Source organism: Cydia splendana, chromosome 2 (assembly GCF_910591565.1).
Source record: "Cydia splendana chromosome 2, ilCydSple1.2, whole genome shotgun sequence".
Lineage (NCBI taxonomy): Eukaryota > Metazoa > Arthropoda > Insecta > Lepidoptera > Tortricidae > Cydia > Cydia splendana.
This window is the reverse complement of record NC_085961.1, coordinates 2,703,485-2,716,404: the sequence shown is the minus strand read 5'-3', so window position 1 is coordinate 2,716,404 and position 12,920 is coordinate 2,703,485. Positions and strand designations below refer to the sequence as shown.

At 37.2% G+C, this 12,920-nt stretch overlaps 1 protein-coding gene across 1 annotated transcript in view; it reads right to left on the bottom strand.

The window, feature by feature from the left end:
- The window catches only part of LOC134801842 (uncharacterized), an 81,931-nt gene extending 69,828 nt beyond the window's left edge, over positions 1–12,103 (bottom strand). The window contains exons 1-7 of the mRNA XM_063774481.1: positions 11,783–12,103; positions 5,622–5,666; positions 4,667–4,785; positions 3,885–4,018; positions 3,122–3,263; positions 904–1,056; positions 44–257 (exon numbers count right to left, since the gene is read on the bottom strand). Coding sequence (XP_063630551.1) covers positions 44–257; positions 904–1,056; positions 3,122–3,263; positions 3,885–4,018; positions 4,667–4,785; positions 5,622–5,666; positions 11,783–11,840 — 865 coding nt within the window. The 5' untranslated portion in view covers positions 11,841–12,103. The remainder of the gene's footprint in view (positions 1–43; positions 258–903; positions 1,057–3,121; positions 3,264–3,884; positions 4,019–4,666; positions 4,786–5,621; positions 5,667–11,782) is intronic.
- Between the last annotated feature and the right edge of the window lie 817 nt (positions 12,104–12,920).

The following is a 12,920-nucleotide window of genomic DNA, read 5'->3' as shown; positions in this document are numbered from 1 at the left end:
CACAATGGAAAATTGGACTATAAAAGTATGTCAATAAGGTTACCTTTCGGCTGCGCCTCCATGATCTGTGAGTCTGTCTTGTTCACTTCTCTCATCAGCACTAGATCTTGTATAACGGTTGTCATGGCGCCAGAGTTCTTGCCCGAGAAAGGTTCGAATAGATGGCGCTCGCGGCAGTTGACGGACTTGTAGATGTGGTGGTCGACTGAGACGACGCATTTGCTTTCAGATTTTAACACTGGCCATGTTTGGAAACGCTGGAAATTGCGTAAATTATTTTTAATATGGTAGAGTTATTAGCAATTTACCACCAAAGGCATGTCACATCGTCTTGTAAGCGTTGTTAATGTTTTTGAACTTGAACAGAATGTAAAGTGTATTCCCATTTGTCCCCATCTCATGTATGGCGGCGATCACGTGGGGTGGGGACAAATGGGAATACATCGAGCGAATGTAATACAAAAAATCTATTACTACCTACATTTAAGCGTGATTGGAGTCAAAGGCACAGAGTTTAAGTTTAAGTAAGTACTCAGCGCATAAAAGGCACAATTTCTTATATTAAAATGTTTATATTAGCTTTATAAAAGATTTGCTACACTAAAGGCACATTTCATAAATCCACAAATAAATAACTCTAACACTTTTAAATTTTTTTAAATGGCGATTGACACGCTTTTGACCAATATGGGGCATCTGCTCAGTGTTGCCAGTTTTGATTTAGAAAATTGTAACTTGTACCTTTAAATGCGTCCCAGGTCGTTTATTCCTACTAGTTACCACCATACCACCAAGTGGTGGTACCAGTGGTAACAACTGGGAATATATTTCCCACCTTTTGCCAGAGGGCAATCTGTGTAGTTAATCTACGTGAAATGGAGTAAATGGCAAAAAATTACTCACACTCTGAAAATCGTAGCGCACACTCTGCAATATAGACATGTACTTGTACCGTGTTGTACATAAAGACAGATCCCGTCGCTTCTCTAGGACCAAGCTCGTGTCCTTCTGTCCACGAACTGTGTAGTTCACGTTGCATGACCCGTGGATGTCTTGCTGAAATAATAAGGCATATTATATGCTGAGCTGGGAGCCAGAGGAGACCTCGAACAAGATGGGAGGATGAACTCAAACTCACAGCGGGCCCGAACTGGAGAAGAGTGGCCCACGACAGACCTCAATGGAAAGAGCAAGAGGAGGCCTTTACCAAGCGGCACACTGAGCTTAGAGATATACTCTAACTCAGAACAAAGGGGCTAGATAGATAGATATGCTGAGCCATTTGTCGACACGAATCATATGAACCTAATTTCGAGGGGTCTACTAGTATAGTATAAGTAAAAATGGTGAATTGATGAATTTTAAGATCCATCTTCTAGCTCAGTGATCAGATCAGCTCGATGCTACCAAATTATTGTATTATCATCTGTACAACATATTACCGAGCAGGTGTGACACCTGGCTTTCTATAAAAAAAAAAAACATTTTTTTAATAGAAAGCCAGTAGAATTTCTTTGTCGCATACAATCGGGTTATCGGCGGAGAATATTATTTTCTAGTATAAAGCTAGTTATCAGACTTGTTTATATACGAGGGACATGGGGTTAAAAGGCCGAGTAGGAAATAGTTATTTACGATACAAGTGCGGAAAAGACGAAATTCGACACGAGTTGCGAATTACCTATTCGCACGTGTATCGTACAACGTTTTACAGTACGGCGGGGGAGGGTGGGGCGGTGGTTTCGCGACGGCGCCGGCGCCTGTTCGCGTGCCCGGTGAGGCGCACGCGCTGGGCGGCAAACGCTCCCTCTGCAAGAGCTATCGCTCTGTTAAATGATATGTCTCTGCGGTTGCCTGACGTTGACATTTTTTATCATGCGTCTTACCAAGTTATTAAAGGCATGTATGAATTTTTTAATTTAATTGATTAATTAATATTTATTTGCTTTATGACATATTATTGTGATACTTAATTGATAATTGAATTTGTTTCTGTTTTAGTACCGTTGACATGTAATTTTTATAGTGTAAGTGTAATATAGCATGTATAATATTAAACATTACTTATAAGCGCCTTGGTTTATTAGACTGTAAGCTTATTTGTGAATAAAATTGAATAATAAAAAAAATATATATGGCCCTTTAACTTTAAACTTTTGACATACGCACGAAAAGCTATTTTACGCACTAGTGCGGGAAAATAGGACCATATGTACTGTAATAGTACATTGTGCAACATGGGGCGTAAGTTGAATATTGCAAACGAGAGTAAGTTAAATCGCGACTGCTTGCCGGAGCGATTTATAGACTCGAGTTTGCAATATTATTACGCCCCGAGTTACACACAATGTTTTTCATCACACTTGCGATACAAAAATTAAGTATAAAGACAAAAAACTGTTAATTATGGCACTAGAACTTCATAACTCCCTAGGGAGAACGCTTTTTCTATAACTCCCGCTAAACCTGCGTGCAATTCCACATTTACTGAGCGAGTGTGATGAAAACGATCTTTACTCATATACTCGTAGACAGGGACTAATGACTAACTTCTGCACACAAATTGTATTCATGCCATACAATGAAATTATTTTAGAAGGAACCTGTCCGAAAGTATTGTTTTTTGTTAGAGATCTAAGGAATGACTGGTTGGTTTGGTTTTTTGTAGGTAAGTATATTTTATAGTTTGTATTTTTATTTTATTTCTAGTTTTAACTTTAGTTTTAATATTGTATATTGTATCTTTAGTTTTAGTAGATTTATGTGTACTTATTGTAATAATCTTAAAAAATTAAATAAGTATATCTTAAAAAAAAAAAAATAGTATGTGGTTTCCTTGCCTCTAACATCAAGTCTAAAAAAACTTCTGTAGTTCATCTATTCAATTTTAATTCAAGTATTAAAATACTAATATTAATTTAAGCCACAGAGCATTATACATGAACATATTATGCTGTGGTTGAGAAAGGTATCTCGAAGTGGTCCAAAACATATTACTAAAAAAAGTGGCTTAAAATACTCCACAAGATCTTTGCGCTCCCACAATCTCTTATTCAGCATGCGACGGGACCTCAATAGTTACCTCAACAACAAAGAGCTTCATAATGTCTTAATAACTTACCTCAACCCCCACGAAGTTGATGTCAAACCGCTTCATCGAGTTTTGGAACATGGACAGTACGGCTCTCTTGAAGTTGAGCACCCATTCTTCTTCCAACGGGTCGGGGCATACTTCTGATATGATGCCATCGTGGAATGCGAACCTGAGCAATTAAATTTAAACCTTAAGTGTTATGAAATAGAAGCAACTTTAGATTGAGAAGTATTTGGGTTTTTCAGAATGACTGATGGATTGTGAAGGTATCCTTTTACGATTGTACAATTATCATTTATGGATAATATGGCGGTGATTTCTTTTATCACAAACTAACCATTACCAATTGACTTGAGTATCACCTGATCAGCTGATGCACAGACAAAATAATATGTAATACGCACGCGGGTCAGACGCAGCTTGTAGACCTTTGCACACCTACATTCTATTAGAGTGTATGCACACTGCGTTTTTTTCAACGCACCGTCGACGCGCGTTGTATGTATAATATACACTGTAAAAACGTGCATTTGTATCGCTACGAACGCAAACAAACGTGGGATGATAAATGCGTAAGCGTTAAAAAAATGCGGTGTGCATTGCATAGGATCTAAGTCCCCAAGATAAGAAAACAGTAGACAGTATTGTAGCCACAATTTTGAAAAGAAAATTGATGGCTCTGTATGTCGCCTAATGTGTAGTTATGGGGCCGTAAAGTCCCTTCTGCTTCAGCTGTCAAAGGTGTGACAACAATATGTATGTTCTCTTTAACAAACTACAATTTTCTTACCTAAGGTCATGGAGCGAGAGGGCATGTATGAACTTCTCGGCTCTCTCGACCGGGAAGCTCTCATCCTGATCTATGAGAGTAACGTCTGAGAGCTGCAGCAGACCTTCACAGGGTTTGATGAACTGGATTGTAGCCTGGAAACAATTGTTGCACAACACTAATTAAAAAATATATAAGGTACTTGCCTTGCGTAATGGACCATATTAGGTTAGGTATATCTGTATTTTTATTATTCTTAATTTAAATATCAACTTGTAGTTCTGTCTATAGTACTAGCAAACATGGACGCAAAGAACCCATTCACATTATAAAAGTATGAAAATTTGAAAGTGGGCAAGCTTAAGAACCGGGCCATTTTAGGTGCAAGTGAAATTATTATAGAGGTTTGGTTCATTACATACAATCACATCTTTTAGGTACTAAGAAAATGTTATCATCATCATCCTCTTCCGAGCATAGTCCATGCATTTTGCCACAGCTCACTTGCAGGGTAGAACCCAGGCTCCTCAAATACTCAACCAATAACAGCACCAGGGGCCCATTTCTCAAACGATATTAGTCTAATATTATTAGTGTGTTGTCATGACAACCCATACAATTTGACAGTTCGTGGACTAATAATATTAGTCTAATATCGTTTGAGAAATGGGGCCCAGATGCTTACTATGGTATTATTAGTAGGTACCCAAATATCATTTGACTGATAAGATTGCAATTTATAACTCCTAATATGTTTCTTTATGAAGGAAAAAAGTGTATCTATGGTATTTACATCTACATACCTCTGTTCGGATGTCAAGTGTAGATCTATTGTCACTGGAACCAGCGAAATATGTCTCCACATTCACTTTGTACTCATAATGGTAAATGATTTCTGGTGAGTATTTGAATTTCTCTGACGCTGAAAATATATAATAATGGGAAATATTAATTTAAACTACACAAACAGAGCGCAATGGAGATAGTTGGAGGAGGCCTATGCCTTACAGCACACCGAACTGAGGGATATATTATAATTAAAAATATTCAATTGAAATTTATATTGTTCGGAATAAATGGCTTTATTATTATGTGTGTCATTTACATAAGCTCGGGACCATGGTATCCCGGACATTTGGTAGGCGTGCGTGGAGCCGAAGCCAACACGTAGAGGCCCCTTGTAAATAGACAATTTACTCTAAATGTGATGTTAGGTACCACTAACCAACGATTATCCTTGTATGCGCTATAATAGTGCACCCAAGGACAAGCCCCGGTTAGTGTAGGACTATTGCAAGAAAAAGGAACAAAAAGAACTATTATTATTGATTAAACTATGTAAAAACTGTGAAAGTGTAAATAAAATGGTGTAAAATATGTCCAATAGCTCTAATGTCAATGATAAAAAAAACTATGGGATTTATTTTTGAGTAGTTGTATATGTAATATATATGTATGCATCCATATTTTTACACTTGAATGTAACACATTTTACTGTTTGTCAGCAATAAAAGATAGGAGTTTTCCAAAGTAAGCAAACTTTTATTGAACTGAATCTAAGTGCATATTAGGAAACAAAATCGATTTATACCTGAGCAAGACTATTATTATAGCAAGGGCTAATAAATTATATTCCAAGTAGAAAAATTGCTTAGTGCGAATCGCTAAAAAATACAGGATGCATGAGAGCAAAAGTAATCATTGCACTACAGATTTTGCATTAAAAATGTATTACTGAAATAAAAGAGTTTCATTTACCTGCACATGTTGGTGAACCGCAAATATATGGGTCTTTCAGAGAGTCTGAAATATAACAAAAATAAAATAAAGAGCCGGCGAAAGTTTGTAAACAAACACAACAGCTTCAAGACATGACACATGACATAATATGACAGTGACAGTGACGTAGCTAGTAGTGTTGCCGGAAGGAATTATTATTTTAGGTGTTTCAAATTTGATTTATGTCGGTCCCTATAATAAAGAACCTTATATTTATTTTTTTTGTAATTATTAACTTTCGTTGCCATAGCAATCGTTTGAGGACTTCCGGTTCGAGCACCATCTTAATTGTCACGCGTCGGGATCAATTGCTTTGTTTTTTGCTCATTAATATTGTTTAAAGTGTAATATCGATAGCCTATTATACAGTAAACTAATGTGGTAGTGTGCAGTGAATGGAGAATTAATCTTGAAGCACGTTTAACCGTCATTTTGGAGTCAACGGCCAGTTGCCCATGTGTTCCTTGTAAAGTAGCTAACACACTATCGCACCGCACCAAGGTCATTGTGGGACGCACCCATAAGTAAGAGGGAGAAAGAGATATCGCTGTCTCCCTCTTACTTATGGGTGCGTCCCACAATGACCTTGGTGCGGTGCGATAGTGTGTTAGCTACTTAAAGTTCGCTATCGCTTTACAAGAGCTAAATCACCAATGAGAATGGATGTGTAATGGATATGACCAAATAACTGGAAGAGACGCTTTTACTTAAAGTATTTTGAAAATGAAGACTACTGAAGACATTACTATCGGAATTGACCTGATATGAATAGTATTTACTGAAGACGTTTACCGGATTGAACTTACTGAAAAGACAAAAAATTTACTTATGACTAGGCAGTATGCCTCTCGGAGTAATTAACAATGGAGCCGCCATTAACAGGCGTTCCCCTCTGTCGAAAATAGGCGGCCAATGGTCAACCACATTATGGACTGACGTTTATCTGACATGACGTACCTATACATTTGATGTGCCCCTCCCCCGCAAAAAACGGCAGACTATTTTGTACCGAAAATTTTAGACATGGCGTCTCCGTTGGTTATATCCTCTAAGGTTTGCCTATACCAACCTATACACACGCACCCGAGCACGCGCTTCATTCGCGCGGTTGCGCGCACTTTTTGAAACATTGAGGTATATGCATCAATGTTTTGAAATTATAATATTAAATTAGCGAATTAAAACCAAAATATTACTTTGCTAATCCGCGAAAAGATAACGTGCTAGTCAATCAGTGCTAACCCGTTATACTTACTTGCGTATTTTTACATGCAATTAATATTCCCACCCTCCCACCGCAAAAATAAATACGCAAATAAATATAACAAACCACCACCAAAAGAATAAACCTCGACACGTGTTTCGCCTCTCTACGAGGCATCCTCAGGAGTTGTTGACGGTCTGACGCCCGGCAACGGAATGACCTGTCTAGAATGGTCGGCCATATTTATACCTTGACCACTCCCCCTACCGTGCAAGTGTGAGTGAGATGGAAAAATTCGTAATAACGGCGATGACGCAACATTCAATTGTCATCGCCGTTATTACGAATTTTTCCATTCGCTATCTATCATTCGTTATCTTTTCGCGGATTAGCAAAGTAATATTTTGGTTTTAATTAGTATGGATTTCCGCAAAGTAACGCCTGATTCTATTCACTATTAAATTAGCGGACTAACGTAGTAAAAGTAAAAACAGGCGGCAAATTTAAAAAACCGGGCAAGTGCGAGTCGGACTCGCGCACGAAGGGTTCCGTACCATAATGCAAAAAAAAACAAAAAAAAAAAGCAAAAAAAAACGGTCACCCATCCAAGTACTGACCACTCCCGACGTTGCTTAACTTTGGTCAAAAATCACGTTTGTTGTATGGGAGCCCCATTTAAATCTTTATTTTATTCTGTTTTTAGTATTTGTTGTTATAGCGGCAACAGAAATACATCATCTGTGAAAATTTCAACTGTCTAGCTATCACGGTTCGTGAGATACAGCCTGGTGACAGACGGACGGACGGACGGACGGACGGACGGACGGACAGCGAAGTCTTAGTAATAGGGTCCCGTTTTACCCTTTGGGTACGGAACCCTAAAAATGTAGGCGTGAAGTGGAGACTTCCCTATATAGCGAACTTGAATTTCGCGCCTTTTTCTACTGACAAACTTGTTTGACCGGCTATAAAATATAATGATTTGGGTATTTTTTTATGGTGACTGTACATCTACTCTCGGAAAGCACCTTTTGGTGTACCTACGAGGGGCGTTCAAAATATTCTCGGTATTGATATCTTACAACCTCTTCTTAAATTTCTTTCGTTACTGGCCGCTAAGGTTTATTCATTGACATTAAAAAAAAATATAATTGGAACCGAGATGTTCTTTTGTTTTTCTGCAATTGCTGAACAAACATGAACATCATGTGCGAATTGACAATGTTAACTAAATTAGAACATCAATGCGTCATAAGATTCTCGACAAAACAGGGTAAAAATCAAAAAACCATAAAAGAGGAAATGGATTGTGTTTACCGTGAGTCTGCTCCTTCTCTATCTACCATTCAAAAGTGGTCAAGCGAATTTAAACGTGGAAGGGAGAGTATTGAAGATGACCCTAGACCTGGTCGGCCTGTAGTAGCTACTTCACAAGAAAATATTGATAAAGTGGAAAAACTTATATTGGAAGATGGTCGAGTGAAGGTAAAATCTATAGCTCAAGTAACCAATCTTTCTATTGGTATCGTACATGATATTATCCATGACCATCTTAATATGTCAAAAGTAAGTGCAAGATGGGTTCCGCGAATGCTGACTCGGCTTCAAAAAGACATGCGTGTAGCGTGTTGTTCCGATGTTATTGACCTGTGCGGTGAAAATCCTAATGAGGTGCTGCAAAGAATAGTTACTGGAGATGAAACCTGGGTTCATCATTATGACCCAGAGAGTAAACAAGAGTCCATGCAGTGGCACATTAAGGGTTCAGCTCATCCCAAAAAGTTCAAGGTCGTCCCTTCAGCTGGCAAGGTCATGGCCACGATATTTTGGGATTGTGAAGGAATATTACTAATCGATTATAAAGAAAAAGGTGTAAATATCACACGACAGTACTACGCTAACATTCTACGTCAATTAAAGGATGCAATCAAAGAAAAGAGGCGAGGAAAGTTAACCAAAGGTGTTCTGCTTCTGTGTGACAACGCCCCCGTCCATACTGCTCATATTGCCAAGGCAGCTATTGTTGAATGTGGGTTTGAAACTGTTACTCACCCACCGTATAGTCCGGACTTAGCCCCCAGCGACTTCTTTTTGTTCCCCAATCTTAAAAAGGATCTGCGTGGAATTTTTTTTTCTGACGATGAAGCATTGAAGGCTGCAGTGGAGGAGCATTTTTACACCAAAGATAAAAAATATTTTTATGAGGGATTAAAAAAAAAATTTGATCGATCTTTTAAGGGGATTAACATAGGGGGGGAGTATATTGAAAAATAAAAATATCAAACTTTTCGTACTTGTTTGTTTTCATTCTCATACCGAGAATATTTTGAACACCCCTCGTATATTTAGTGGAACTGCTGCTGATGAAGACCATTAAATGATAAAAATACTGTAATTTGAAGTCAGTTCCTTTTATTAATGATTATTTAAATAGTGAAGTCCTCCTGGATTACGATTCCGACCTTTTCTTTTTACATATGAATCTAGGATATACCTGGATCTGGCATGAGTGGTGGGGGTAACTGACAGAACGGGATAGTCTTATGTATCTTTCAGTAGGAGTAGCAGCGAAAGAGCTATTATTGTTTGTCCTTGTCACAGTCTCACATTTGATGTGTTCCCCACCTTTTTTTTAGTAAGTATAATGGTGGGCAACAAATGAATTCGACCAATCACAGTGTCGCATTTGCGTATGTTTTGTCCCTCACGGAGGCACGCGTATACCACTTCTATACGATCCTACCTTCTATCAAAACTTCTATGTTTTTACAAGAAATTTTATGCACTAGTGATGTGCCACTGCCTAACAACTAAAATATATCGATCATATTTAATAGACCAAAGTTTACAAATATAAAACTTTTAAAGAATTCTAAGCATTATTATTCACTATCCTAAAAATATCAACATACACAAGAAATCTAATTAATTATCGAAAATAACATACCATATATTTCATTTTAGTTGGAAAATCATTACCTAAACAAACACTTTCCTTAAATTACAAATTCTAATTTACGAAAGTATCAAGTAGAACATAAATCAAGGGACTTTGTCAGTAAATTAGGAAACTAAAGGCGATATTTGGTGAAATTTTCGAGATCCTTATCGCACCCTTGTCTGGGAAGGGTCAGGGTAACGGACAGAGTTCCGCGATAGGATATGTGACGCAACGTTGAGTTGTTTAGATATACGAACTAAACTGACGAGCGACCGTAAGCTTTAATGACATTTATATCTTTTTAATTTAAAGTTTGATCAACAGTTTCCGTCAGCAATAAAGGGCGGGAAATTAAATAGAATAAATAGAATGATTCGATTTCGCATCAGTTTTAGTGGCCTAAATGAACTCTAATAATAGTAATACAACAATAGTAATACAGGCCTTAATCAAAATATTTTTCTTTTCAAATCTAAAAGAATATTTGTTTATCCAATTAAATTATTGGTACCATATCGTGTTTATATTTTTAAATTAAATCAGTACCGATGTGGCTAAACAACAAAGTTCCGGGTCTTGTTGATCAACCAATGACCCAGTCGGCATTCGTCACTGAGTAATGTAGGTACCGATACGTAGCAATAATCATCACCACCGTGTATTTGATGGATCCTCTTCACGTTGGGCCAACGCCAACGCCATCAACGAGGGACGCATTTATGCGTTAGAGGGAGCAAGTGATATTGCTATCTCATTCTACCGCATGGCTGCGTCCCTCGTTGGCGTTGGCGTTGGCCCAACGTGAAGAGGAGCCATGAGAGTAGTTTTTCTCTTTGTTTTGTTATTATAAAGCAAAATTACCTATAATAAAAAAAAAGCCCCATTTAAAAAAAAAAACTTTTGTAAGTAGGTACATACATTAGACATAACTCCAAATCCTTATTTTTAATTAAATCTACAATTTTAACATGTATATAGTCTGTCTGTTAGTGCTAATGTAAGAAAAAAAATTGAATAAGTACCTACCATGGTATAATAATATACTCCGCCTGGTACTCCATTCCCGACTTTTCTAGGTCACCTAACTGACACGGGCCTACGTCATCATGCGACAGCGCTATATGATAATATGCGATAGCGCTATATATAGCGGCCATGTTGTTGTGACGTAGGCCCGTGTCACTCTGGGAATGGAAGACCATGTTTTATTAGACTATGGTACCTACTTATTATTGATTTGAAGTTGGTTCACACTCAATATCTTTGTAATATTGTTCTATCTGCTTTCGCTTCACAGTTCACGTGTTAGTAACATGATAGTTCGTTCTAGCATATTATTATTTCAACGGAGATAGTACAATATGTACCTATATATATACACATACCGTAATAGTAATAGGATCCCCATATTCCGCGTAATTGTGTCAATGTTAAGTTTAACACGTTTTTTACACACTCAATTCTTGGCACGTGTATGGACTAGGTATATATAATATGTATGTATTACAATTAATTATACACTTACAGATTGATGAACATTGGACTCCTCTAAATAAACAATCTTAGTGGGATTCTAGTGCATCCTTGTTCTATTTTCTTATCGTGTTGTTAATGTTATAAATAGGTACTTCAATTAGGTATTAAATATATAATGATATAGATGCTATTTCAAGTATTCCTGTATAAATTGTAACGGTACTTATTTTACCTACCCTTTTACTTTATAGCATGCATTTAAAAGAATTAATCAAAAATGGCAAAAAATCCAAATATAAGTAGCTAACTTAATATTCTATATTTCGATTAAAAGGAATATGATTATGCATAATAGATAGGTACCTACGTCCTTTCTTATCCTAAAAACGTTATAATACAATACCGGTAAAAAGTATAATTCTCTTTCCGTCGTGTAAAAAAGCACTTTAGACGAAGCCTTCAAGTTGCAATCACTTCAAACTCGTAAATCAAAAACCTTGCATATAAACTAAAACATACTTCCAATTCCATTGACAGCACTGGCTAGGCACAAACACAGCACCAAAACACACAGCATTTTACACTAAGACCATGGTCCGACCACCCGTTTCGCACATCCGACTCCAAATGATAAAAATCCCAAGCTAATTACACGATCGGTGGGGTCATAAGTAGGGTCAAATATTATCGCTGTTATCTTTTTAACGGAACGATGCAGAGACGTAGTAATCATGCGCTAGTAATGAATATTGTAAGCCGATAGTTTGTTTGTGAGCAAAACTAATCCACAAGGTTATGGTCGAACGGAACAGTAGTGCAACTTTGTTAAAATATGAAGTCATTTTATACAACTACCTACATTAAAAAAAAATTGAATTTCAAAAATTGAGATTCACTCACTGTGAAGTTGCGAAAGAAAAATGTATCCAGTACTGTCTTGATTCAAGACAGTACTGGATACATTTTTCAAGACTCTTGAAGAACCATAGATCGTATTTGCGAATTAATAAATATGATAGGAGTAAAATCTTTTAAAACTGTATTTAATTGTACCTACTCCTATGTCTATGACTAAACACTCAGTCAAGACAAAATATGTAACGTCGCGAGAAAGATTAAACGTAGTCATTCTACAGATTACTCATATCCAGAAAGGCCATACCTACATAGATACATACCAGCATTGCATCCAAAGATTTAGTTAGGTCTAATGGGACTTGGAAATGGGCCAGCGTTCCACCCTTACCCTCATGAATATGCGTAGCAATAATTCAGAAACAGGGTTCATAACAATTGGATCCAACCAAAAATATCTGTTACCAAGCAAATTAAATTATGCAATTTCCAAACGTGACAATGATATTTTGTTCACTATTTATGATCGTACCAAAGTATTACAAAGAAATTCCTGCTTCTGGCGAAATATGATGTATTTTAAACACTAATTGAAAGAATTTTGTTACCGTTAGAAATTTACCTTAATGTCTTTTCAATAAGTTAGGCAATGTTGTGTTGACTAGACTACCAGTAAGCTCAAACGGAGACCGTCGCTTCGCTCGGTCAATTATAGCGGTCAATAATAACGAATTGATAGCTTACGCTACTGCGACATTTATGTCATGTGCGCACTGTCAGTAGGGATCGGTCGACGGGAAGT